This window comes from Syngnathoides biaculeatus, chromosome 20 (assembly GCF_019802595.1).
Source record: "Syngnathoides biaculeatus isolate LvHL_M chromosome 20, ASM1980259v1, whole genome shotgun sequence".
Classification (NCBI taxonomy): domain Eukaryota; kingdom Metazoa; phylum Chordata; class Actinopteri; order Syngnathiformes; family Syngnathidae; genus Syngnathoides; species Syngnathoides biaculeatus.
The window spans coordinates 17326437-17354021 of record NC_084659.1 but is presented as its reverse complement, the minus strand read 5'-3'; the positions used below and the strand labels follow the sequence as shown (position 1 = coordinate 17354021).

The following is a 27585-nucleotide window of genomic DNA, read 5'->3' as shown; positions in this document are numbered from 1 at the left end:
AATTCATTCTTTCCAGTGCTTCAATCAATGCTTCACTTATTTGACTCTGCCATCACTAAAACATTGGGCTAAAAGCATGAATGCTCAGGAAAATGAAAAAAAACACATTTTGAAACAATTGTAAAACAACTAATTCCCTTTTGAATGCCCCTTTTTCATCAACAAAATTCAACATTAAAAAGCCCTGGCAAAGCTGGTGTGGGAAAAGGAATCTACCAATCGTCGAAGTGGCAGTATTTTGTCTTATTTTTATACGTTGTAGCAGTCAGGTGGAATCCTGATCTTCAAAATTAAAACTTTAAGAAATAAGAAACAAAAAAATACATCTTGCTTGAGTTTTTAAACATGGCTTTGCTCAAGTTGGCCGTGTATCTTCCATTGATGTCATATATTGTTCCATTGCATGAAAAATTGTCCGTACTCCCAAAATGATGTTCCCTCACAAACCTATTGTGCATAGAAAAACAAGAACAAGACAAATTTATGGATTGGGACATTATCCTAAAAATGACAAACACGACAGGGTATCGCTTGCAAGGCTGGTCCAAGAAATGTGGCTTCATGTCCCAAAACTGTCAGTCATCACCAAATTATATGCAGACGTCTCTTCTCGAGGCAGCTTTATACACAGATTTTTTTTTAATGACAAGCCCTCTATTTTCACGTTTACAGATCAGAAAAGCTCAAATCAGATTAACCGTTGTTTCAGGACAATAGAGCTTCATTACAGGTTGAAGATACAATAAAAGCTGGTACACAGAATACAAGAAAGTTGGCTTGAAGTCAATAACAAAGTAAATCATTTTACACCATTACATTAAAAGCTTTTTGATCATTGCTTTTCTCACATGTTCACTTGTGTCTTAACCTGATACAGTAATCCCTCACCTATTATCCTACTACCTACTATCAGCCGGTCGCAGCTGAGAGTGTGAGCAAACTAGGAGCGAGCAGCGGGAAGGTCATGAGCTTCCCCGTGGGTGCACGGGGGAAAGTGGCCTTCAAGCAATAACACGGTGTTGGTGGCGTTGGGTTTGTTGGAAGCGAGGAGGAAGACTTTCGCTCAGCTCTTGAGCAGGAGAACCATTTCCTATTCTTTGGACATACTGCGCGACTTCATATTGGACCCCTGATTGTGGGGTCGTGCACATTGTCGGCGGGTGGGGTAGGGTTGGGTTAGGCGTCGTTGGGGCGGGGGGTGCCTCTTCCAGCCCTCCGGGGTTGCCATGCCCCTGTCTCGACCAGGGTGCATGTGGCGAGCGGCCCAATGGATGGGTCAGAGAACAGTAACATCTCGTGACTGGGAACATGAGGGGGAGGTTGCGTGCATCCTTTAGAGTTGCGGGTTTGGGTCTTTGGGGTAGTGGGAGCGAGGCTGCCTGGCTGCTTTGACCAGGGGGAGGTCGTCTGTTTATGGGGTGGTTCTTCCAGGCGATCCAGTTGAGCGGAAGTTAGAAACTGGAAAGCGACAGCAAGTCAGCCACTTAAAATATCCAAAAACCCCGTCATCTAATTAGCCTAGCAGCTGGCTTAGAACTAGAGCGGACCAGGGGAATCCGAGTGTTTAATTAAAACAAAGCATCGCGAAGGCCCACAAGGAGTTTGATTTCTGCCCAGTGCTCTGAATGTCAAAGTGAAGATATTCAATAAAACACGGGTAAACGAAGCCCGGACTGCCCGCTGTGTGGAGGGCGGATAGGGGGGGTATTCATATGCTTGAAAGCATTTTGCGATACGGCAGGATTGTCTGTGTGGTGTGTGTAAGTAGTGCCGCAAATGTGGAGGTGAAACGCCAACAGTCACTCCATTGTGTGCCATGTGCCCAAGTGCAAGGGGGCCACGGTGGAGGAGAGCAGAGGTGGGGAGTTCAATTGTGAGCTCTGCGGATCCGTCTTTGCTACAGAGGTTGGCATCTCCCAGTATAAGCGGCATGTCCACGTGGTGGAGTGGAAGGCAAGGAAGGTTGAGAAAGTGGAGGGGGTTAAAGGAACGAAGCTCTGGAGTGTGGGGGAGGTGCAAGAGCTGATCCGGCTTGTCAGGGAAGTCAGCCACCTCTAACAGGATTATTGCGGATAGGCTTGGTGGAGGTAAGATGGCTGAACAGGTGAGGAGTAAGAGAAGACTCCTGCGCATTGATGTGGCAGGCGAAATTCAGCAAGATTGTCCCTCCGCCAACATTGGAAGAAGGGACAGGTGACGTATTACCCACGATGCTCTACAGCAGAAATGTTTTAAGCAACAACCACCCACTCGAAGGGACCGTCAAAGAGAAGGGTCCACATCCATTTTCCAAACCGCTTATCCTCAACAAGGGTCGCAGCCTGCTCCAGCTAACATTAGGCAAAAGGCAGATCAGACTGAACTGGTTGCCAGAGAGTTGCCGGGAACATTGCAACTCCACAACTGAACGGGAATAGAGCCCACACTGCTTAGATGAAAGGTAGTTGTGTGTACCACTACACCATGAGTGACCAGATGAGAAGGGGCTGTCTTATGTCATCAGCTCCGTGATATCATGATTCATAGGACATTTTCATATATTTCATCCTCGTTAGTATAGTGGACAGTATCTCCGCCTGTCACGCGGAAGACCGGGGTTCGATTCCCTGACGGGGAGTTAAATGAAGTTGATTTCTACTTTTTGTGGGCTTCTTCTTTGCGGAAAGCAAGCAGAGGAGCTTTGTTTCCAAACAGGGACCTCACGCATCTTCGGCAAATATCACAACGTAGTACGCAACTGAAACTGTTGCTTGTGTGATGTCTGTCAGCAGGACCACCAAACCACCTAGTTGGCTCGCATTGCCGATGTGTTCAGGTGCAGTTTCTCGTGGGCAGCTGTGCAAAACAAAACAAATTGCGAAACACTGAAACATTCTTGGGCAGCATGATGGTGCAACTCCTGAGACTGTTGGCATCACAGTTCTTGGGGCCGAGGTTCAAAGTGGGAGCAGTCGCTATATTCGCTAAATACGTGTGAAGTTCCTGCCTGGAAACAAGGTTGCTCGGCTTGCTTTCCACAAAGAAGAGCTCCACGAAAAGCAAATGTAGCAATATTTAACTCCGAATCAGGGAATGAAACCCCGGTCTTCAGCATGAGAGGCTGAGGTACCGTCCACTATACAAATGAGATGACCCTTTGTCTCCCTATCCTGGCCAACGGAAGCGAATATTCTCACGGGATGACCAGCGGCTCAGAACAGACAAAAAAAGAGTCGGCCAATCCGATTTCGTTCCATGCCATGAAAACATCAATGGTTGATCGAGTGAAATCATCATCATCATCATCATCATATTTAAATATTCACTGATTTATAAATAAAAGATTGAAACACTTGAACCGTAGATGAAAATTGTAAATGAAGTCCAGTGCTGTAAACAAATGGATTTAATGCTGAAATGGAAATTAAAGATTATTTTAAAAATATTCAACGAAGTTCCTGAAACAGAATTTTCAAATTATTCTACTTTGTTCCCTGCTTGACGGTGGCGCTTGTAGTCTGCAGGATGGGATTTGAGATGTGAGGTGTGGGGGCTGAGAGGTGAGATCTGCAGCCAGACTCTCTTGAGTGCAAGAGGACCAGGAAATGGTGCGAATGTGCTTGTGTTACGATGTGAACGAAATACAAGTGTGTTCGAGTTATCGTAAATATATTTATTATGGACTTGCAACAAAGCCAGCTCCTACACACAGATGCAACAGTATCTTCCTTGAAGTGGCCAAGGACAACTCCATCAGAACCAAAGTATGTGCTACATCATCACCAAAAACTGTACCTTTGTTCATTTCATCTGCTCACCCCTCCTTTTGACCTTGTGCGTTTTCTAATTAAAAAAAGAGTACGTGAGAGGCTGGTTCAGAACGTGTTTGGAGTCTGTAACTGGCCTTTCTCTCACGTCCTGATCAGAAGAAAGAAGAAAGACTTGTCCGTTATTTGTGCAATTATTCCAGTAAGTTGGGTGATAAACCTAACAAAGTGCTCTCTCATTTTTGTTTCTTCAGGGTCTCACATGCCCCTCGAACTGCGACATCGTAACGAGACCCCCGAATTTTTTTCTAGAACTTGAAAACTGCACTTTTCACAGCCACAATTAATGAAGAAGCATACTGCAAGAACAAGGTGCACAGAAATGAAAAACATGATCACTTGTCATACTGGCTGTTGAAATTTCTTGAGATCTTATCCTATTTCATTCTCGGGACCCCATTGAGTCCTGCTCTCCTTGAGAAGGATAACCAAAGTACAAAGAACCTACAAAGAAGAGCACATGACTTCATTCCTTGTCACAAGGGCAACAAGGGTGTTTTAAATGAAGGAGATAATCACATGTCTCATTAATCATTTGGCTGGCACCCAAAACAAGAATCGTTTGCCTTCAACCAACACAGAAATGTTCATTAACCTCTTTGCTTGCTACAAGGGCCACCTTGAACCACTTGTAAGCGGAATTCATAATGTGGCACTACAGATGGAATAGCTGTGCTTCTCCAGGAGTTGAACCCAGGACCTCTCACACCCAAAGCAAGAACCATACCTCCAGACCAACAAGCCACATGCGTCACCACTGCCGTAAAGTTTCGCAGCCCTGCATGGTTGGGTCACCTGCCATCCACCAAACAGTGCCTATCACACTCCTCATCTCCTGCACTCACCCTGAAACCATGTCCCCCTTTGTCAACCCTTCCTCCGAGATGCCTGTGGTTCTTGGTATTCCCTGGTTTCAAATTACCAGACCAAAATAGACTGGACTCATTGAACTATCACTAGATGGAGTCCTCGCTGGCGCTGCCACTGCCTGGTTTCTGCTGTTAGAGCCTCCAAAGACGCTCCACCTGCTGTCGACCCAGTGGACCTCTCACAAGTTCCACAAGAATATCGTGACATCTCACCAGCATTCAGTCAGGATTTAGCAATTGCTCTCATGAGTACGCTCACTGCGGAGTATGGCGTTCCTCTGGGAAACGCATCACTCATCATCCTCGTACTAGTATGAGTACATCATGCCTTGGCATATCACAACCAAATGAATCAGTCTTAAGTTCTTTAGTACACAAGTTCAGGAACAAATCACTCAGTTCACTTGAGTCTCTCCAATTCAGGACATTATTGAGGGTTGATGCCATTTTCCAAAGTTGACAAACACATTCAAGCAAGCTTCGATTATGGTCCATCTCAATCAATTATCATGATGTCAAAAGTTTTATTTCAATTCAAAAAGTGAAACTCAACGAGATGCATCATTTTTTGATACATATATAATTTTGATTATTATAGCTTACAGCAAATGACAACTCCAAATGCACCACTTCTAGAAATAAAAATGTAACAACCAATTCAGAAACATTAAATTGATCTATTTTTATATCTAGAATCTAGCCAGTAATTTCCCCTCTGAAAAGTATATTTCCAAGTGATTAATTAATACATGTGTGAGACCTGAAATCAAGTGAGTTTTCTACTACCACATTCATTTTTCTGATTACCACAACTTTGGAAAGAGTTATGCGCACACAATATTTTTAAACAATATTTTATTATGGTGGCACTCGTCTCAACATCGAATGTGACAAGCGCCTCATGGACAACAGCTCCTTGACGACAAAAACAAACAAAAAAAAAAACTCAGCCGGAGACCATATGTTCCCGGAAAACTGGTACAAGAGTCTCCTCGTTAGTATAGTGGACAGTATCTCCGCCTGTCACGCGGAAGACCGGGGTTCGATTCCCTGACGGGGAGAAAATGTTACCCTTTGGTTATCGTGGGGCTCTTCTTTGCGAAAAACAAACTGAGCATGTTTGTTTCCAAACAAGGACTTCACGCGTATCAAGCATATATAACAACTCGACACATGCCCATTGTGGTTTTCCACGTATTAAATCAGTGATTGACATAATTTTTGGGTACGAGCTGTTGTTCATGTGGTGCAATGATACATGACAGCAATCTATGATATCATCCCAACTTGAACAAACCCATTTGGAAACTCAAGCAACGTGTATTCTTTTAATTTCCAGAAAACTTCTTAAAAAAAGTTATTCAAATATGGACCCATACACGACAGGGGGTGTGTGGCTCACACACACACACACACACACACACACACACACACACACACACACACACAGATGCACACACAAACACAGACAGACAGACACACACAGCCACACAAAAGTTTCAGTTTTCATGTGAAAATATTTACCCAGGTCTATGCTAACTCTGATTCAAATATTGATGTTTCTAGAACTGGCATGGGTGGTACAGTGGATCAGGTGTAAAGCGGTGGCCTCACAGTTCTGAGGTCCCGGGTTCAATCCCGAAGCTCCCTGTGTGGAGTTTGCATGTTCTCCCTGCGCTTGCGTGGCTTTTCTTCTCACATCTCAAAAAAACATGCAACATGAATTGGACACTCTAAATTGCCCCTTGGTGTGATTGTGAGCGTGGCTGTTTTTCTCAATATCCCCTGTGATTGGCTGGCAACCAGTTCGGGGTGTACCCTGCCTCCTGCCCGTTGACAGCTGGAATCGGCTCCAGCAACTCCCCATGACCCTCGTGAGGATAAGTGGCAAAGAAAATGGATGGATGAAGAAAAGAGAGTCACCACCAACACATCCAGGAGGAACAAGTCATCAGGTCTTCATGAGGAAATAGAAGACTCATCTTTGTTTTCATGAACCAGCAAGCATGTACACAACATTTGTTGTCTGCATTTTACTCATCACAGTGAACACACACACTTGTTAGTGGAACACACTGGAGCATCTGGGCAAGTGAAACAACCGGGGAGCAATTCAGAGTATCTGTGTCTTGCTCATGGACACAACATCAGTGGGTTTGGGTGGGGTCTTGAACCTACTGTTGTTTTCCCCATGGTGGCAGTCCAGCTAAACCATTGGTCCTGGCCCATTAATTTGGGTCGATGTGAAAAGTTGAAGTCACCAAAAACATTGTCAGGCAATTAGTGTTAGGATTAAAGAAAAAAAAATCTTTGATGAAAAGCCTTGGCAAAAATTTACAGTTTCATATTTTCTTTCTCTCTTTCTTGGTCCTCTTGCACTTGACAACGTCTGGGTCCTCACCTCACCTCTTGGGACGCCCACCTCACATCTCAAGTCCCATCCTGCAGACCTCAACCGCCACCGTCAGGTAGGGAATGAAGTATAATCATTTTGTTTAATATTTCACCTTTCACCGAAACCATATTAGAACCAAAAATTTATTTTCCTCCCTCATTTTTTTCCAATATCATCCATTTTTGAAAAAGCTCGATCAAGCCACGAGAGCGGCGCTAAAAAAGATCAAGAAATGTGGGTTGCCTCCTCATGGTCTTGTAGAATGCTTCTAAAATGAGTGTCAAGTATTGACTAATGTGGCTCGTTGGTCTAGGGGTATGATTCTCGCTTAGGGTGCGAGAGGTCCCGGGTTCAAATCCCGGACGAGCCCCTGTAAGAGGTTTTCCTTAACAATTGTCACATGAAATACTATGTGTCAGAAAGTTAACTACTTACCAGTCAGTCACAAGGCAGTTGTGGTCGATTGTGACGGTGTGCTGATTAAAAAAAAACATCAGCTGTACGTTTTTTTTTTTTTTTAACTTTAGCTCACCGCGCATGTGCAAACAACGACAGCACAAGAAAACACGCTGTCAGCGAGTCCCACCCTATTTTCAGCCCTCGCTTAAGAAATCTTCTCAAACATGAGTATGGATGCTGCCGTAAAGAATGCAAAAGCGGATCACTTTCCTACGGAATGTGAGGCGGACTTCTTTTTCACGATGTCATTGTTGAAGTGCGTTTGCCTCATCTGCAAGTGTAGTGAATTGTGGAACGGCATCTTCGAATTGTTTATGGAAAATACGACACTGACATTCCGCCGAAAAGCAAGCTGAGAATGAGGAAAGTGAACGAACAAGAATCCCAATTGGTCGCACGGCAGTCACTTTTCACACAATATAGTTGAACAGCGAAAGCCGCCACCATCATTTCCAGGTTCATCACATCACACATAAAAGAGACTTAGTTGACTCGTTGTTCAGATCTTTTAAACATAAGGTAGAAATATTATCTTCAACAGAATCTCTGTAGCTGTAAATGAGTACAGTGACACGGCACTGTGAAGCCATCGCTGATGTGTGGAAGGACATCGGAGATTGTGAGTGTTTCTCACTACAAAAAGGTGAAGTTGACAGAATCCTTGTCAGCGAATGGAAATTTGGGAAAACCAAGGTCACAGGTAATCGAGAAGCATACCGAAAGAACAAGGCCCACAGAATTTCAAAAGATGCTCACTTGTCATACTGGCCACTGTGGGACGACGGCAAAGGATTCCTGGCTGTTGACATTTTCAAAGAGAGCTCGTTGTGAATTTCAACCCCGGGACCTCTTTCAGTGAGGCTCTCCTTGAGAAGTGTTTCCAAAGAACAAGAACCAACACAGAGGAGCAAATGACTTCATAACTCAATGATCACTTGGCTGCCACCCTAAACAAGAATGAACCGTTGAGTTTCTACACAGGCCACCTTGAGAAAGACAGCAAGGTAAAACATTACAGCATACTGAGCCACAACGGACGGCTTAGCAGGGTTCGTCCGGGAGTCAAACCCGGGACCTCTCGCACCCGAAGCGAGAATCATACCTCTCGAACAACGAACCACACGGGTGGATTTGTGCCCCCAGCCACTCCCATCTCCGTAAAACTTAACGGCCCTGAAGGGCCAAGTCATCATCTCTGTCACCCACCAAACACTGCCGATCCCGCTCTTCATCTCCGGCAATCACCAATCAACAAAAGTTGGACAAAGGTCTTAGTCCATGATTGGATATCGTACAGTACATCACAAATGTTGGATGAGACCACTTAGGTCCCCCCCTGAATCCGAATTTCAATTTTTCACCTTAAAAAGTCATTTTAAAAATCCACGTGCTATGAACTTTGGTAGGAATAGTTTGTCAGGTGTCCCAATCAATCAATCAATCAATCAAGCAATCAATAGCCTTTATTGTCATTATATGCTGTGCATACAATGAAATGATGAGTGCGTCTCCACAAGGTGCAATAAAATTGAATTAAAAACAAAACAAAGAACATCTTGGGAAGCATACAAACAGAGAAAACATCAAGGTACAGTTGCAGCTAAAATAAATGCACAAAAGTGCAGTTGAAAAATACAACATTAAATTGTGATTACTTATTTCTATAAATCTTACCTGGCAAGGGTGGCGCACCACTTCCTCGGGTACTGCTGGCGTGTTGACTGAAATCAGATGGAAAATACACAAGAAGTCAGTGAAACAGGGCAAGAAGAGAAAAAACGTTCAAAGCAGTTTTCATTTCATTACATTACAAACATTAGCAAATGTTACATTAGCAAAGGATTTCAGAACCCAACACCGAGCAGTCTTTTAAAGATGATTTTGTTGGCTGTATTTCCTCATGCCAAACTGGCTTTGGTTTGCTCTGAATCAACCTTCCTGTTGAAACATGTGATGCTTTTTTTAGGCAGTTGCAATGTTTACGTTTTTTTTATGGAAAAACAGCTGCGTTACAATGAAACTGTTGTGTTGTTGAGATCAATCGAAATAAAAGTGTCTTTTTTTTAGATCACAAGTTCTTCAGATATGGTTTAATGTTGAACTCATTTACACAAGACAAGTCACGTGACAATGTTCAGAGGCGTTATTGCCATTACACTGCACTGACTCAGTTAATGGCAGTTCAAAATATGCCACTGAGATTTGTTTTCATGAAACATTTCACTGTTAGTGTTAACATAACTTTGTAGTGCATTTGAAAATATAACACAAAAGCCAAACTAACAATGTATTCTGATTCTTCTAATGTAAGATGAATTTGAAGTTCTAAAAAAATGGACAATTGTACCTTCCAGGAAGTGGTTCCTGCAGGAGCAACTTTTAAAGATAAAAAAACTTCCCAAAACTGAACTGCAGCAATGTAAATTTCACAGCCAAAAGACTGGGATGTGGCTCTGGGGTTGACTGCATCGCTTAATGCTGACATTTTTTCATCAGTCAGTTGCAAATTGAAGTTCGGCACTGACACTTGACACATCCTGCAGAGGAAGCCCGCTGTCTTCCCATTCGATGTCTGGAATCTGTACACCCTGTAAAAAACAAGGAAGGGTGGGAGAGAACTCATAATTTCATTTGTCATAATATTGTAGGTTACTATTATATAAATGAGTTGAATTAAACAAATGCAATTGTACAATTAAAATGTATCTCTGTCAAGGAATTGGGAGGTTCAGGAATTGACCCCTCCGAACAGGGCACTAAACCACGCCTCCTGAAGTGACGTCACGCCACGTGCGCTGACGTAAGACAAACAGTAAAAATGGCAAATACAATACAATACATTCTGAACTGAGAAAGACTCCATGCTTCTGATTTCATTGAAATCAACGATATATTATAGATTCTAAATACAATACATTCTTAACTGAGAGAGACGCCATGCTTCTGATTTCATTCAATCATTCACACGTAGCAATGTTATGCTAGCGAAGAACGTCTCATTCATTTATACGAGACGTGTATTTAAAATCAAATTTAGGGCATATCTTCATGCAAACACAGTTTGGTTAAGCTTCGACCGCGAGACAGCAAGAAAGCGACACATTTGTGCAGTCCGATCATCGTTAAATATCGCTCAACAAAGAATAAGTGTGTCAATCGATCACACGCAGCAGTGTTATGCTAGCGAAGAACTTCGAATTCATTTCTACGAGACATCTATTGAAAATCAAATACAGGGCATACCTACGTGCAAACATATCTGTTCCGGTTTATATTAGATGGATTTAGTTGATTATGCGGTCTTCCACAAACTTTGATCCATCGAAGGCATTTTTCGGACTGGGTCTTCGGTTTTGGAAAGGGTACGAATCGAACTCCACCAACAAGCCTTTCAGGATACCTGTCGTCACGATTACAAAGTCCGTGACTACACCTCTTAACCATATTTTTTGTTAAATAACCCAAATACGCAATAAAATGCTAACTACACCTATACTGGACCATTCAATGTTGTCAGAGAAAATGGCGGGAGCAAAAACGGGCTTTGGTCTATGCAGATCTCTGGCCTCTGATTGGTCAGTGACGCGGATTGCGCAATATCCACGGAGGGGTCAATTGAGTGATGGTTCCGACCAAAAACCCAGTGCTGGTTAGGAGATATGTTACTTTCAGTTCGAAGTGGATGAATAGCCACTGCGGAAAGTATCCAGATCATCCTGCAGCCGTGGGAGGAAGACATAATGGCAACAGAAGACGTGTGCAACATTTGAAATGTTGAGGTACGCCTCCCCTTCAAGGTAGTGAAGCACATCAACATAAATGCATGTCACAGGTGCCCACAGGTCTCTCCACAGTTGCTGTATCCTTGAATTACAGAGTAATAAACAAATAGTTAAAATGCCCTTTGAATGTCATTATGTTGAAGATCACACTAAAGTTTGAAGTTTGAATATCAACAAACCTTTGATTGTGAACACTTTCCAGATATGAAGCTGCTTTTTCCTATCCCACGAACCATAAACATGAGACGTGCAACCTCCACATTTTCCACCCCTTGATCAGCACGTACCATCAAAACAAAATATGGAACGGATTAAAAATGTCCACAATTACATAAAAGTACAGCACTGCATTGATGAGAACTTTGAACAGAGCTAAAAAATTCTTTCCAACCTAAAACATATTTTGGAGATAGATAAATGATCATGATCAATCATGGACTAAATTCCACAGGTGACAAGCACATAAATTGAATGCTGTCTCGCTCTGATTCGAACTCTGAATCCAGAGAGTAAGGATGACCCTGATGACCTTTGGATTCCAGTTGGTTCATGAATGAATTTTGGCCCTCACCCATTCAGAAATGTATAAACCAACAGCTAAATTTTACAATCTATTCTACAACAGAGAGGAAGCCAGAGTTCTAAACAAACTGCAGCTACTTGGACTTATAAAACCATGTTGCTGTTGTAGTGTACTGAAAATAAAAGAGCAGACATGTTTTTGTAAATCCTGCTGAGACATCAGTCCCCAAACCCTTGATATGTTTTTCAGGTGGGATTAGGCTGACCTTAATACTAATGTGACGGTTAAAATTCAGGTCTGAGTCCAGAACCACCCCCAGATTTCTGACTTGCCTGCTGCTAATTTATATTATTGCATGAAGTTGAATGCTGACTTGTAATCTTTCATACTTGGCAAAAATTTCAGTTTTATCTTCATTTAATTTCAGATGAAAATGGACTGAAAGCCTTTACCTGAGGGGGAAACCAAATTCCTCCACTGAACCCTGAAAGAAAGCCAGTGTGGTAGATGCCAGGTTGTTGGAAGTTGCACCAAGACACATTATCTGCACAACACAGCAAAAGTACAGAAGTAAAATACATATCTTATTAAACCATACATGTGCATTTATGGACGTTACAGCACCTTTCGAGAAAAACCATCAATGCCACTCAAGATAACAATGTTGTACCTGAAAAAACAGAAAACATTCAATCATTATCACTAAACCTGGTCACAAAAATGGTTTGATATGTCCAAATACAGTCCTCAAGGGGCATCCTCCTGAAAATACATGATTTACTTGAGCAGAATGTCAGCAGAAGCCGACTCATTAGGCACTGCTTATGTCAAGCTGTGTTGAAGCGGGACAACAGCGTCCGTCGAGTTACGCATCCAAACTGGACCAAACGTGATGCCATCCCAACGGTGTCTACACGACGCATGGCCGCCCTGACTCTATCATCCTGCACCCTCAGTCCTCAGGCTTGCAGAAGAGCCTTCACCATTCGGTAAAGAACTCCGTATAGCTCCGTTGCCATATTTTCGGTTGTAACGTGTTACACTCCGTTTAAACAACATACTACAGGAAAATACAAGCAGTGAACTCACCGTTGTGTTCGCTCGCGTGAGCGTCCATGACCTCCACTGAGATGTTTTTTTGTTTGTTTTTGTTTTGGTTCTTTCCCCCCCCCCCGCCCCTCTGTGGACGTACGTCACGGTTACGTCACTACGAAAGCCTAACTTGATTGGCTGTGGAGCGTTGTCTCCCATGACCGCCATAGAGATGTCACGTGACAAAGAAAACGTAACTGGATTGGCTGGCTGCTGGGTGTTGGGTTCTGAAATCCTTTGCAAATGTCTGTTCGTCTTTTCAGAGCGACAGTGAATTTTTACAACGGAACTGAATTTTAACAACGAAGTTGAATTTCAGACAGCGAATTATTCAATTTAACATTTCAAATTCAAATCCTATTTCAATTTCAAATCCACGTAACATTTCAATTTCATTTGAATTTCAAATCCTATTTCAAATTCAAATCCCGGTGGCACTTGTCTACTTCCACAGAAGTAATTAAAGAATTCACCCACATAACATTACTCCGTCAATATCATGGAAAAAAAAATCACCGTTGATAATTGTTTTGGAAAATCCTTTCTCGCAATCTGTCTTCACAGAGATGATTTATTTTTATTTCATAAATTCATAAATTTTATCCACCTAATATCCCCGTGGATTAATTAATACCCAAAGAAGAAGCACCAAATTGAAAAAAAATGGTGACCCCAGATATTAAATTCTCATAATAGGTATAATCGGGGCAGACAGCGCTAAGTAGTACAGTCTCCGGAGCAGAAGGTGGCGGTAATGCACCATTAAGATGGATTATCAACCGCCAGCAACGGAACGAAGACCAAAGGTTTCCAAATTCGGTTAAATAGTTTGCCCAATACGTCTTGATCCCATTCCGAGTTTTGCACTCCTTCACGGCTTAACCGCGTCCAGTTGTTACTGTATTATTTTTGTAACAGCATTCTCAGTGTTTCACGCTGGAAATCCAAGCGAAGTATTTCGACGAGTAGTGAGTAGAGGGCTCACTTTTTTTAAGTTACGTAAACGGAAGTTCCTCGTTTTTGACTCGCAGGCGCTAGGACTTTACAAGTAAGTTACGGCCTGTTCCTCTTCTATTCAAAGTTGTATGTTTTGACTTGTACAGAACTTAAATGAACTATACGAATGTGTGTGGGTTTTTTTTTTTTTGTTTTTTTTATGCAAGTTCCCAGGAGCGAGAATGGATGTTTATCGTCAAAACCAACGCTACGAGCCACTTCGTGCCTCGATGGCAGCTCCTGATCCAGAAATGCTTCGTGCTATTCACCAAATCTCAGAAGTCCTCGGCAGCTACGAACGCTCCAAGATTCTCTACTTGTGCGAGATTTCGGACACAGACAATACAGCCGCGCATATAAAGGAGTCTCTCAAGGCCAAAGTCAGGAGCTACGACAAAGGGCGTCTGTTTTTGGCTGAGCTCATGCTACATTTGGGGAGATATGACATCCTCAGGCAGGTGTTTGGGTTCAGCCGGGACGATGTGGAGAGAGCTTTGAGATCCGAGCAGGTTCTACCCAGATTCAGGTGAGTGCCATTTTATGATTTTAGTCTCACGGTTTAAAAAAAAAAAAAAAAAGTTACTTGTGTTTTAACTGTTCGGGTCAAATTAAAGGTAAAAAAGCACCGGACTTGGAACATAAGTAGTTGAGTTTTTCACACGTTTCACGTTGCAAGAATTGATTCTAACTTCTTTTATGACAGGCGGAACATCTTTTAAGATGATCAGAAGAGTCCAGTTCTGATTGATTTACTGCCCCGAGAATGTGGAGTTTCACTTTCTCCCCGAGCTATACTCCATCCCTGTTACTCCCACATTCTAAATACTGAAATGCATACGTTTTTTGGCTTCAGCCCTCATTTGAAAGCGGTTCCTCTGGATTACTGGCCGAGATTGCAAGTAATAATCAAAGAAACTTGTTGTCAGGACGGTTATGTCAAGCACTGTGCTGCCACAATTGGATAACGATGGGGTGCAACAGCTCTCAACATATTTTTGATTTGGTTGAGACACTTCACCTAAATATAACAAATTAAAGTACATTATTAAACCGTAAAAGTGCCAGATTTCGCACAGGACCGAATCCCATCTTTTGTCCCCAAAACATAAAACACATGTTAGCAATAGCTTATTAAATACAAAATTACCTAAATTCAACTGGCTACAATTCGGTGTCTGAAATTCATCTGGCTGAGTTTTGGGTTCTGACCTAAAGTAACCCTGCTTTCTTATAAGTATAAGTGAATTCAGACTGTGAATTTCAGAAAGCAAATCATACCCACATGAATCAAAATATTGTTTCAATTTTAAAGGTTGAATTTTTTTTCATATGGCGAATTATTTGCATTGGAATGTTAAACTGAAATACAGCTCTTGAAAATGTGATCACTTTGAAATAACTGTGAATTTTACAACGGCATTTTTAAATTCAAATTTTGGTGGCACGTATTTACTTCCATATTGACGCATCTTCAAATAACAAAAGACCAACAAAGTGGTGGGCCCAGACCTCGGGGTCCCCATCCTGCCTCGTGTGTTTTTTTGACATAGTTGGCAAAATAAAGATGTTTCTGATTTATGTTCACATTCGATAAGTAGTCAGACTCTCCACAAATATAGCGACACAAATATTTGCCTGCAAGCCATTAAAAATGCCCTTTTCTTCTTTTAATGTTCAAGATTTTGTATGTCACAAATGTGCAATTCCTAATGTCCATCTTGCTTCCTCCCGCAGAGTTCTGATGGCTCACATCAGCGAGGACATGGCCAAGGATGATGTGAGCAGTGTGAAGTTTCTGCTGGGTCACATGCTACCCCGTGAGAAAATGGAAACTGCCAAGGTAGGAAATTGTCCCGGTGGGGGACTTTTTGGTGTCGCCGTGTGAAATTTTGAAGTCGTTGCTCACTTTCCGTTGTTTTCTCACTCACGCAGGATTTCCTGGACTTGGTTGTCGAACTCGAGCACGTGGGCAAGGTTTCCCCTACAAGGGTGGACCTTTTGGAGGAATGTTTAATGGACATCGGCAGGGTAGACCTGGCCAAAAAGCTCAAGGTGTACAAGATGTCAGGTGAGTGTGTGCAATACTGATTTAGTACTAGTAGAACCAACTGAATGACACAATTTTGCAAAAATTGCACAATTTCACCACAATCCTTTTAATCCTTAAAATGCTTGTTATACACTCACCGATTGATGATGGGTTGTTTTCACTGACGTCACATTTTTTTGCTGAATTACCCACACACCGCTGCGCGCCGCCATTTAACCTCTCTACCTAACGCGTACTGAGTGTGGAAGTCTCCGGAATGCTTTCTGTTACTGTTTGTGTTTTGGTGTTTCACGGGACTCAAGTACACAAGAGAGGACTTGCTAACCATCAGAGAGCCTTCTTCTGACTTATTTTTCGACAACTCTGACAAGTTCGCTGAAGCCTTTTCCAGAGTTTGTCGTCGGTGTGCTCTTCATGAATTTTGTGAAATACTGGATTTGTTTATTCTTTTGTCTTTCTGCCATTGTGATCTAATTTTAAAGAAACATTTCGCTTTGCTCGTGGTGAACTAATATACAAGTTTTACTTTATGCCTTTGACAGTTTTACCGGCTTTAGTTTCCGTGTTAGCATACAGGTCAGTGTCACATAGAGTAAAAGACCAACGCACAATACTGCGCCTTTGTAACTGCAGTCCTGAGTCTAATGAGACCAGGTCGCCAAATAGTCAGTCTGGGCTTGACGTGCTGTCTGTTGCGTCTTCAATAAATGCGGTTAGAAACATAATGTTGTCCACCCTGCCTATGTATGAGTAACGGGAGCTCAGGGATCGAAAATGGCCACCGTTCGAGGCAGCACAGCGGGTGACTTCGCGTGAAAACAACCCACATATTATATTGGAGTGTGGACAGTATTTGAAGAAATGCAATCACATTCACTTACCGTACTAATCCCAAATTGAAATGAAACTCGTAAGAGTCAACTAGTGAAATGATAACTGGTTTTAATGTTTTTTGTCTTCTTGCCCCGTTGTACTGACTTATCGTGTATTTTCCATCTCATTTCAGTCAATGCGCCAGCAGTACCCGAGGAAGTGGTACGTCACCCTTGCCAGGTAAGATTTATACTCAAATAAGTACATCACAACAATTTAATGTAGTATTTTGCAACTGCACTTTGGTGCATTTATTTCAGCCGCAACTGTACCTTTTTTTTTTTTTTTTTTTTTAAATTCCATTTTATTGCACCTTGTGGAGATGCACACTCATCATTTCATTGTATGCGCAGCATATAATGACAATAAAGGCTATTGATTGATTGGGACACCTGACAAGATTCCTACCAAAGTTCATAGCATGCACCTTTTTAAAATGTCTTTCTAAGACGAAAAATTCAAGTGGTTGACGGATCGAGGATTTTCAAAGGTTGGCTGATCCAAATCATTCGGACTTTTTTTTTTTTTTCCCTTCAGAGATGATGGCGCACGCATTTAAGTCACTGCACTTCAATGTGACCCTGCATAAATGGCTAAACCTGGTCGAGACTGTCTCAACGCTCAGAAAAGTCTTCCAAAGGAGTCCGGACCGCAGCGGCGACGGCTTCGTCTGCTGCATCATCAGCCGGGCGATCGACAATCGCCTCCAGGCCACGGACACGAACTGCGAAGGCCTCCGTCTGGAAGATGTCCGCCGCTTTTTCAACGGCGACGCCTGTCCGGCGCTGGTCGGCAAGCCAAAACTGTTCTTCATCCAGAGCTACACTGTGTCAGAGTTCCAACCCTGTGCTGTAGAGAACCGCTGGGATGACGGCTGGGAGACGGACGGTGGCGCCGGTCAGCTGAGACCCGATTGTCTCCCGTCAGATGCGGACGTGCTCTGGAGTCACTGCTCGACCGCAGAGCATCAACTGCAGCGAGGCCGACACCGTTCCGTTTACCTCAAGGCTTTGACGGACGCCTTGGGGAGAAGCCAGGGAAGGTACGTGCGCACACGCTACCTTGGAAAAGTGACGGCTCGCGCTTGAAATGTTATTATGAGCCCAAGTATCAGGAGATCCTTTACACTTGAACTTTATTTGACCTTCTCTCCGCTTTGGAACGCACATCCAGTGGTTCTGTTTTTGGATTTACTTACCTTTTTCAGAATTTTCAAAGACGTCATCTTTAATGTCTTTCTGTGAATCTTCCAGTTTCTCTGTCTGTTCCAACCCGCCGGTAATACGCAGTACGGGATTGATACATCCTCATAATGCACGGGTGTCAAACTCTAGGCCCAGGGGCCAGATCTGGCCCGCTGCATGATTTTACGTGGCCCGCAGAGGCAAATCATATTAATAGACTTCCATGATTTTTTTTTTTTTGTCCCAAACCCGTACCAAAATTCTCAATTGTCACGTCATAAATGATAACGTTGAGATATTACAAGCATTTTTGTGTGACCAAACAGTCGTTGGGAAAAACCAATTAGCCTTGATTTCAGATTCCAAAACTAGTTCATAAATTTCATTTGTAAATATGATGAGACAGTTAAAGATGTTTATCGTCGTTTACGATGTGGCCCACGACAAAAATGAGTTTGACATCCCTTGCATAAAGGTTTAGACTTGGCTTTAGAGTACACAACAAGCCAAAGCACTACTTCCAAATGAAGTTCCTCAACTCACTCGGCACCAAGATACTCTACGATGGAGGCTAAGCACTACTTTTGTCCATCCATTTTCTTAGCCGCTTATCCTCACAAGGGTCAGGGGGATTGCTGGAGCCTATCCCAGCCGTCAAGAGGCAGGTGGCGGGATACACCCTGAACTGGTTGCCAGCCAATCACAGGGCACATAGAAGCAAACGGGGAACATGCAAACTCCACACAGGTGGGGCCGGGATCGAACGCTGGTCCTCAGAACTGTGAGGTTAAATAAAGGTCACAGGTACATTCATTCTGAAATTTCAAGCGAAAGCCAATTAATGCAAACTTCCATAAATTTTTTTTTTTTGGCGACTTTTCAGTCCTAACCAAGCGTTTTGTATTCTTACAGGAGCCGACATCTGGTCGATCTTCACATGGAGGTGAACGGTGCAATATTGGAGCACAACAGCCGGCATCGTGAGGATCAGTACCACATTGACCTCAAAAACACTTTGGGAAAAGACCTTTACTTATAGTTGTCTGACGACTTGCCTGTTTTTTAATAGCTGTCAGTATTTGGACTTCAATTCACTTACTATACTACTGTATTCAGATAAGCTTTTTTACATTGTATCTTGTATGTTTTATATCTACCACGTGTATTTACCTTGAAGTGTTTGCAATGCAAAAATATTTCCTTTTATTAAAGATTAAGTGTCATTCCTATAAACGTTCTAAAACGGATATTGTCATGAAAAATACATATAACATTATTCACTTCAATGTCTATACGAAAAAATAAATGAGAGCGCCTCATCCATGCGCGAAGTTGGAGAAGTTCCATTCGACGACAGACAAGTGGTTGCCGTGTTGGCTGCATCCTCGACCCGTGACATCAACCGGACACTCGCCATTGAAAACACGCGATGGACCCGACTATGGGAGATGAACACGCCTCTTCTGACACGGAAGCTCTTTTTGAAAAGGAGAACACCAAGTGAAGTTACTGGGGCAATATTACCATCTTGTTTATATTCAGATGATATGCAATCACGGCCAAACCGCCTCCCCATCCGATCCACATCCGCGGCGGAGATGAGCCATCACGGCTAGTCCGGTTTAGCTTAGCTCACTAGCCGCCAACAAAGAGACACGTTTGTGCAGTCAGGTCCTCGCAAAGTATCACTCAACACAGATCAAGTGTGTCAATCATTCACACGTAGCTATATTATGCAAGCAAAGAGCTGTTAATTCATTTATATGAGACATGTATTGAAATTCAAATATAGGGCTTACCTTCATGCAAACATAGTCCGGTTTAGCTTAGCTCGTTAGCTGGCAACAAAGAGACACGTTTGTGGAGTCAGATCATCGCAAAAAATCGGTCAACACAGATCAAGTGTGTCAATCATTCACACGTAGTTATGTTATGCAAGCGAAGAATTGCTAATTCATTTATATGAGAAATGAAGATCAAATTGAAAATCAAATATAGGGCTTACCTTCGTGCAAACATATCTGTTCCGGTTGATTTGAGATGGATTCAGTTAATCATACGGTCTTCCACAAAGTTTGATCCATCGAAGACATTTTTCGTACTCAGTCTTCGGTTTTGGAAAGGGTACGAATTGAACTCCACCAACTAGCCTATCAGGATACCTGTCGTCACTATTACAAAGTCCGTGACTACACCTCTTAACCATATCTATTGTTAAGGATCCCTAAGACGTGATAAAACGCAAACAAAAGCTTTACTGAACCATGCGACATTGTCTGAGGTAATGGCGGACGACAACAAGGGGCGTGGTTTAGGCACATCTCTGGCCTCTGATTGGTCAGCGACGTGGCCTATGCAATTTCTACGGAGGGGTCAATTCCGGGTCACAGCAGGTATAAAGCTCCTCAGTCGCCCTTTTCAATGCTTTTATTTGCCGGGTGTGGGACAGTGAAAATTGTATACATGGGTTTGCAGAAGGTGCAGGTTTTGGGTAGGGCTGGTGGTGCAATGGCTAACGTGTCTGACCATGGATCAGAAGATTCTAAATTCAACTCCTGGCTAGCTTGGAGTGTTTTTTGCATGTGTTATCAAAACCAGTTTAGAATGACGTTTTTGGTATGTTCACCTGAAATGTTTTCTTTGAAGGTTGGATCAAAAATATTTTTACATTTTTCTTGATACAAGAACTCCTTTATAAACGACATCTGCCATTTTAAAGTAATTATAGAGAGATGGATCAATTGAATCATGAAATATGATGCAGAAAGCACATTGTGCTATTTGCATCCAGTGCATGACGGTCTTCATCTTTTTCCGGCGCTGTGACATCACACAAACTGAACATCGTGTTCATTTACTAATATGTGCTATTGTTCATTCTGTTCTTCATGTCCTTGCCCTTATTTGCTGTCGTATGATTTAACAAGATCACATTAGTTTATCACAGGGGTCTCAAACTCATTTTGTCACGGGCCACACTGCAGTTATGGTTTCCTCAGAGGGCCGTTATGAAACTATAAAAATCTTTAATCGTCTCATCATATTTACACATAAACTTTATGAACTTGTTTTGGAATTACATATCAAGGGTCATGGTTTTTTCAACTATTTTTTCAACATAAAAATGGTTGTAATATCTAAATATCATTGATGATATGACCATTTGAAATTTTAACGAGAATTATGGAATTTGGCAAACCTAATTTGCCTTTGCGGGCCATGCAAAATCGTGTGGTGGGCCAGATCTGACGCCCGGCCTTGAGTTTGACACTTGTGATTTTTGGTGTGGCATTTGGTTTTACAAATGGTTCAGGCAGGGGAAAAATATTATTTTTATTTTTTTGGGCAGGCTTTCCAAGTGAAGAAGGAATACCACCAGCAGATAGTGAAAGTCACTCAACAGGGGAAGAAACGTGCTCAGTTATGCGTGCCTTGCAAGGATTCCAAACTCTGTGCCGATTACTTTGATTACTTTGTAGTTAGCCAGAGTCTGAAAGTATATATATATATTTCGATAGATAGATAGATAGATAGATAGATAGATAGATAGATAGATAGATAGATAGATAGATAGATAGATAGATAGATAGATAGATAGATAGATAGATAGATAGATAGATAGATAGATAGATAGATAGATATAGATAGATAGATAGATAGATAGATAGATAGATAGAAGAAAATAAGTATTTGAACACCCTGGTATATTGCAAGTTCTAACACTGAGAAATCACGGCGTGATCTAAAATGTTCATCGTCAGAGCATGTCCACTGTGAGAGAGATCATCTCATAAGAAAAATCCAGAAATCACAATGTATGATTTTTTCAACAATTTATTTGTGTGATACAGCTGCAAATAAGTATTTGAACACCTGAGAAAACCAATGTCAATATTTGGTACAGTCGCCTTTGTTTGCAATTACAGAGGTCAAACGTTTCCTGTCGTTGTTTGCACACACTTCAGGAGGGATTTTGGCCCACTCCTCCACACAGATCTTCTCTAGATCAGGCAGGTGTCTGGGCTGTCACTGAGAAACACAGAGTTTCAGCTCCCTCCAAAGATTTTCTATTGGGTTTAGGTCTGGACACTGGGTCGGCCACGTCAGAACCTTGATATGCTTCTTATGGAGCCACTCCTTGGTTTTCCTGACTGTGCTTCGGGTGATTGTCATGTTGAAAAACCCAGCCATGACCCATCGTCAATGCTCTGAGTGAGGAAAAGAGGTTGCTCCCCAAAATCTCACAATACATGGCCGCGGTCATCCTCTCCTTAATACGGTGCAGTCGTACTGGATGATGTGCAGAAAAACACCCCCATGCTTCACAGCAGGGAAGGTGTTCTTATGATGGAACTCATCATTCATCTTTCTCCAAACACGGTGAGTGAAATTAAGACCAAAAGTTCCATTTTGGTCACATAACGTTCTCCCATGACTCCATTGTATCATCCAAATGGTCATTGGCAAACTTAAGACGGGCCTTGACGTGCTGGTTTAAGCAGGGGAACCTTCCGTGCCATGCATGATTTCAAACTATGAAGTCTTAGTGCATTACCACCAATCACCTTGCAAACGGTGGTCCCAGCTCTTTTCAGGTCATTGACGAAGTTCTGTTGTGTAGTCCTGGGATGATTCCTCAACTTTTTAAGGATCACTGAGGCCCCACGAGGTGATATCTTGCATTGGGCTCTACTCCAATTAAGATTGACCGGCATGTTTAGCTTTTTCCATTTTCTGATGATTCTTCAACAGTGGACCTTTTTTCACCAAGCTGCTAGGCAATTTCTCTGCAGCCCTTTCCAGCCATGTGGGGTTCTACAATTTTTTGTCTCTGGTGTCTTTGGAGTGCTCTTTGGTCTTGGCCATGTTACAAGTTTGAGTCTTACTGATTGTATGGGGTAGACAGGTGTCTTGATGCAGCTAACGACCTCACACAGATGCATCTGATACAGGGTAATACATGGAGTGGAGGTGGACTTTTACAGGTGGCCTAACAGGTCTTTGAGGGTCCAAATTCTACCTGATAGACAGGTGTTCAAATACTTATTTGCCTGTATCACACAAAAAAATCATGAAAAAATCCTACATTGTGATTTCTGGATTTGTCTCATTAGATTATCTCTCTCACAGTGGACATGCACCTACGCTAAAAATTTCAGACCCCTCCATGATTTCTTGGTGGGAGCACTTGCAATATAGCAGGGTGTTCAAATACTTATTTTCTCTGCTGTATAATGTATATATATATATGTATATACATGCACACATTGAATTTTTTACATTGGATTTCAGTGTTAAAAAAATTCCATGCTCGAATTTCAAATTCGTACTGTGATGGCAATTAATTGCTTCCATCATTGTGTTTGGTCCGTTCATTTTTGTAATTTGAAAGAGATTCATGCAAATATGAACCACAAGGACTAAAAATATTAGCTTCACAAATTCACCCCTGCCGTGACCCGGATTCGAACCGGGGTTGCTGCGGCCACAACGCAGAGTACTTAACCACTATACGATCACGGCTGTTGAAAGCTGGCAAGGTTGTTTTTCTAAATCTGTCACCATGGCAACAAGGCTGAAAACCTGCAGGATGCTGAGCCAGCACCAGTGAAACTGAAATGTTTTATCTGCATTATCATAATCAAGTGAATCATCTCAACATTTTACTGCATTCCTAAAAATATTCATTAATATTTGATCTAGAATACCATCCCAACCGCTTTTGGATAGTGATGAAAAGCAACATTCATGTCACTCCCCACATCATCCTATTATTTTATTTCATAAATAAACATTGAAACTCTAATTCATGAACAATGAGAGTCATGAGTATATTCTTCAATTAAATATTAACACTGCAATAACTGTCCTGTGATTTCAATAATATTCGTAACAAAATTTAAAAAGTATGGAAATTCAGACAAATATGTATGAATTGGGCGGCACGGTGGGCACTGCTGTAAAGCGTTGGTCTCACATTTCTGAGAACCCGGGTTCAATCCCAGCTTTGTGTGTGTGTGTGTGTGTGTGTGTGTGTGTGTGTGTGTGTGTGTTTCTTTCCTGTCACTCAAGTTTCCTCCCATATTCCCAAAACATGCAACATTAATTGGACACTCTAAATTGTCTCGAGGTGTGATTGTGACTGTGGCTGTTTGTCTCCATGTGCCCTGCGATTGGCTGGCAACCAGTTCAGCGTGTTCCCAGGCTCCTTTTCATCGTATGAAGCTGCCTTGAGTGCAAATATCTGCATATATTTTGTTGATGACCGGTGACGACCTTTCTTGCGTGAGGCTTGCAAGGATGGGATCCTTACCCTGCAGTGTTTGTGTCATTTTTATGATGACATTCTGATCATCCCATTCCATAAATTTGCTTGAAACAAAAAAGCAGAGTAAATGTGTGAGGCAACAATATTTCGGGGTATGAGCTGTTGTTCATGCGATGCAACAATATATGATACACTACCAACTTTTACAAACTGGTGTTTAGAAAGCTGATCTTAAGAAGGTGTTTTTTTTTCATTTAATTTCTTGAAAAGTTTTAATTTTCAAGGTGAGGGAATTCCACCTAAGAGCAAAGATGTATAAAATGACTAATTACTGCCATTTCATAATATGGTACATTCTTTTTCCCAAACCAACTATACCAATGCTTTTTCATGTTTGACTTTGTTGATCCAAAATGTTCTGATAATATAAATGTTCTTGAGCATGCATGCTTTTTGCCCAATGCTTTAGTGGTGTAAATATCAATTAAGTGAATGATGGTTTGAAACAGATTGGAAGGAATCTGACATTTGGTGGTAAAATGTATTTGTGATTGTGAATAAAATGTACATCCAACAGTGAGGCTGGCTCCATTTGCTGATACGTCAAATTCATTTTCCCCATTAAAAAAAATTAAAATGTCTTTCATCCACTGGAATCCCCCAAAACAAAAAACTCTGGCAAAACAAAACAAGAAATGACCGAAGTGACAAGGCCAAAGTGAAAAATTTCAAATTTGGGCACTGTGGATGATCACAAGCAGACGGCCTCTTCACTCCACGATCAGATAGTGATGAGATTGGGTCACTTTCTCCTCACTCTGATGATGTTATGATTAAAAAGTCCAAATGTGATGTCATACTGATAAAAATCAATGGAAATGTTCTGTGTGGGAAAACTTTCGCGAGTAAAAGCAAATGACTCATGAGAAAACACACTGTTGAGAATCAATTTTCCTCCTCAGTTTGAAATTCTTCAAGTCATGGGCTCACAAACAAGTTTGCCAGTGAGAATCATAGTGGTCAAGAAGCTTTTATTAAATGTTAATTTTTGGGATCAAAAGTAATAACATACCAATTGACAAAAATTGACAGAGCACCTAGATTTGAATGGCAATTTGACGCCATGCAAATTGTTACGTCACGTGCACGAGCTCTATTCAAAAAGCCTCCAGTGGGCAAATGTTATAAATTAGTACTGGTCCCGAAATACACAAAGTTATGCATGCCTTGTTTCCCAATAATTTTGTGTCTGTATGAAATGATTGATTGAACAAGACTGTAAAGAAGCCTTGACTTTTTGTGGTAAACAAAAAGGTGAAGCTGACAAAACCCTGATCAGCGAATGGACATTTGGGAAAAAGGGGTTTTCTGGGACTTGAAAACTGGACTTCTCGAGGTCACAAGTAATTGAAAAGCATACTGAGAGAACAAGGCCCACAGAAATGAAAAAGATGATCACTTGTCATGCTGGCCACTGTTTGATAGTGGCAAAGGATTCCTGGCCGTTGACATTTCCAAAGAGAGCTTGTCGGGAATTTCAACCCCAGGACCTCTTTCAGTCCTGCTCTCCTTAAGAAGTGTTCCCCAAGAACAACAACCAACACAAAAGAGCAGATGACTTCGTAAGTCATCACCAACTATGAAGCACATAACCACAGAACTCAATGATCATTTGGATGACACCCTAAACAAAAATTGGCCCTTTACTTACTACAGAGGCTACCTTGAGAAAGACAGCAAGGTAAGATTTTAGAGCACACTGAGCCACTACGGACTACATAGCAGGGATCACCCGGGAGTTGAAACCGGGACCTCTGACATCCAAAGCGAGAATCTTAACTCTAGACCAAAGAGCCACTTTGTCCCTTGAGCCACTCTCATCCCAAAAAGCTTTACAGCCTTGGAGGGCCGCGTAATTTCGTCTGTCACCCACCAAACACAGGTATGTAGAAATACCTCAGCGAGCTTTCTTCGTGTTGTTCTTGTAATTTTAATTATTTTCTTGTTTAATGTGTGTTTTCTGGAAGGTTAAAATGTTTTGCGATTTGTTACGTTTTGCACTTTCAGGCGACTGTTGTGCCGGACGCAAATTCGGCGAGTGAAGCAATTTGCTGGTCCTACTAACAAACGACACATGAGCAACAATTTCAGTTCTGTAGAAGTGGTGTTGTGATATTCTTTTGATCCGCGTGAGGTCCCTGTTTGGAAACAAAACAGCTCGGCTTGCTTAGCGGGAAGAAGAGCCCGTCGAGAAGCAAAGGATAACATTACCTATCTCCCCGTCAGGGAATCGAACCCCGGTCTTGAAGTGTTATAGAGGGGGAGTGGCACTAAGGACAAACAATAACAGTCATATTATATGGACCTAGGCGATTTGATTTTCTGAGGAGTTGGCTTAGATGTTGAGATCGTACATGCAGGAGTGGCCAGACTTTTCTTTTTTCTTCCACAAGTTGCACTTTTTAAGCACTCTGTCGTTTTCAACCAGTGGCAGGGGGTTGTATGAACGTATAGACCATGGAACACTAAGAAATTGTCGAAGAAGAACTTTCATATGGGCTCGTCCGGGATTTGAACCCGGGACCTCTCACACCCAAAGCGAGAATCATACCCCTAGACCAACGAGCCGCTACATCCAGCACTTGATGTTTTTAGAATCATGGAATCAGACCAGGCGGTGGCAACCCATATTTCTTGAGCTTTTTTTTTAGCGCCATCCTCGTGGCTTGCTGGATCTTTTTCAAAAAAGGATGAGATTGGAAAAAGATGGGGAGAGAAATAATTTTTGTTTTTGATATGGTTTTTGTGGAAGGACAAATATTACACAAAATTATTCTACTTCATTCCCTGCCTGACGGTGGCGTTTGAGGGCTTCAGGATGGGAAATGAGATGTGAGGTGGGGGCCCGAAGAGGTGAGGTTTGCAGCCAGACTCTGTCGAGTGCAAGAGGACCAAGAAAGAGAGAAAGAAAACATGCAAACTCAGCATGTGGATCGATGTTTGCCAAGTCTTTTCATTAATGATTTTTTTTTTATTTTTTTTATTTTTACACTGAATGCTCGACAATTTTTTGGGTGGTTTCAACTTTTCACATCGACGCAAATTAATGGGCCTGGACTAATGGTTTAGCTGGACTGCCACCATGGGGAAACCAACCAAGTAGGTTCAAGACCCCACCCAAACTCACTGCTGTTGTGTCCATGAGCAAGAACAGATACCCTGAACTGCTCCCCAGTTGCTCCAGTGTGTTCCACTAACAAGTGTGTGTGTTCATTGTGATGAGTAAAA

General features: G+C 42.1%; 1 protein-coding gene, 1 long non-coding RNA gene and 5 other non-coding genes across 7 annotated transcripts; 5 read left to right on the top strand and 2 right to left on the bottom strand.

The window, feature by feature from the left end:
- The first annotated feature begins 2545 nt into the window (after positions 1–2545).
- trnad-guc (transfer RNA aspartic acid (anticodon GUC)) lies at positions 2546–2617 on the top strand. The gene has a single exon. It is a non-coding gene; the product is annotated as a tRNA-Asp (tRNA).
- Positions 2618–5664: 3047 nt separating this feature from the next.
- Positions 5665–5736, top strand: trnad-guc (transfer RNA aspartic acid (anticodon GUC)). Its single transcript has one exon. It is a non-coding gene; the product is annotated as a tRNA-Asp (tRNA).
- Positions 5737–6768: 1032 nt separating this feature from the next.
- On the top strand, positions 6769–12463 carry LOC133493718 (uncharacterized). The gene is made up of 2 exons (XR_009793118.1): positions 6769–7143; positions 12262–12463. It is a non-coding gene; the product is annotated as an uncharacterized LOC133493718 (long non-coding RNA).
- On the top strand, positions 7369–7440 carry trnap-agg (transfer RNA proline (anticodon AGG)). The gene has a single exon. It is a non-coding gene; the product is annotated as a tRNA-Pro (tRNA).
- Positions 12464–13771: 1308 nt separating the features above from the next.
- Positions 13772–19214, top strand: LOC133493997 (CASP8 and FADD-like apoptosis regulator). The gene is made up of 7 exons (XM_061808013.1): positions 13772–13974; positions 14090–14448; positions 15657–15762; positions 15855–15990; positions 16979–17025; positions 17385–17887; positions 18942–19214. Exons 2-7 carry the CDS (start codon positions 14105–14107, stop codon positions 19066–19068), a joined length of 1263 nt encoding a protein of 420 aa, XP_061663997.1. The 5' UTR covers positions 13772–13974; positions 14090–14104; the 3' UTR covers positions 19069–19214.
- Positions 19215–23479: 4265 nt separating this feature from the next.
- Positions 23480–23552, bottom strand: trnah-gug (transfer RNA histidin (anticodon GUG)). Its single transcript has one exon. It is a non-coding gene; the product is annotated as a tRNA-His (tRNA).
- Positions 23553–26853: 3301 nt separating this feature from the next.
- Positions 26854–26925, bottom strand: trnap-ugg (transfer RNA proline (anticodon UGG)). The gene has a single exon. It is a non-coding gene; the product is annotated as a tRNA-Pro (tRNA).
- Between the last annotated feature and the right edge of the window lie 660 nt (positions 26926–27585).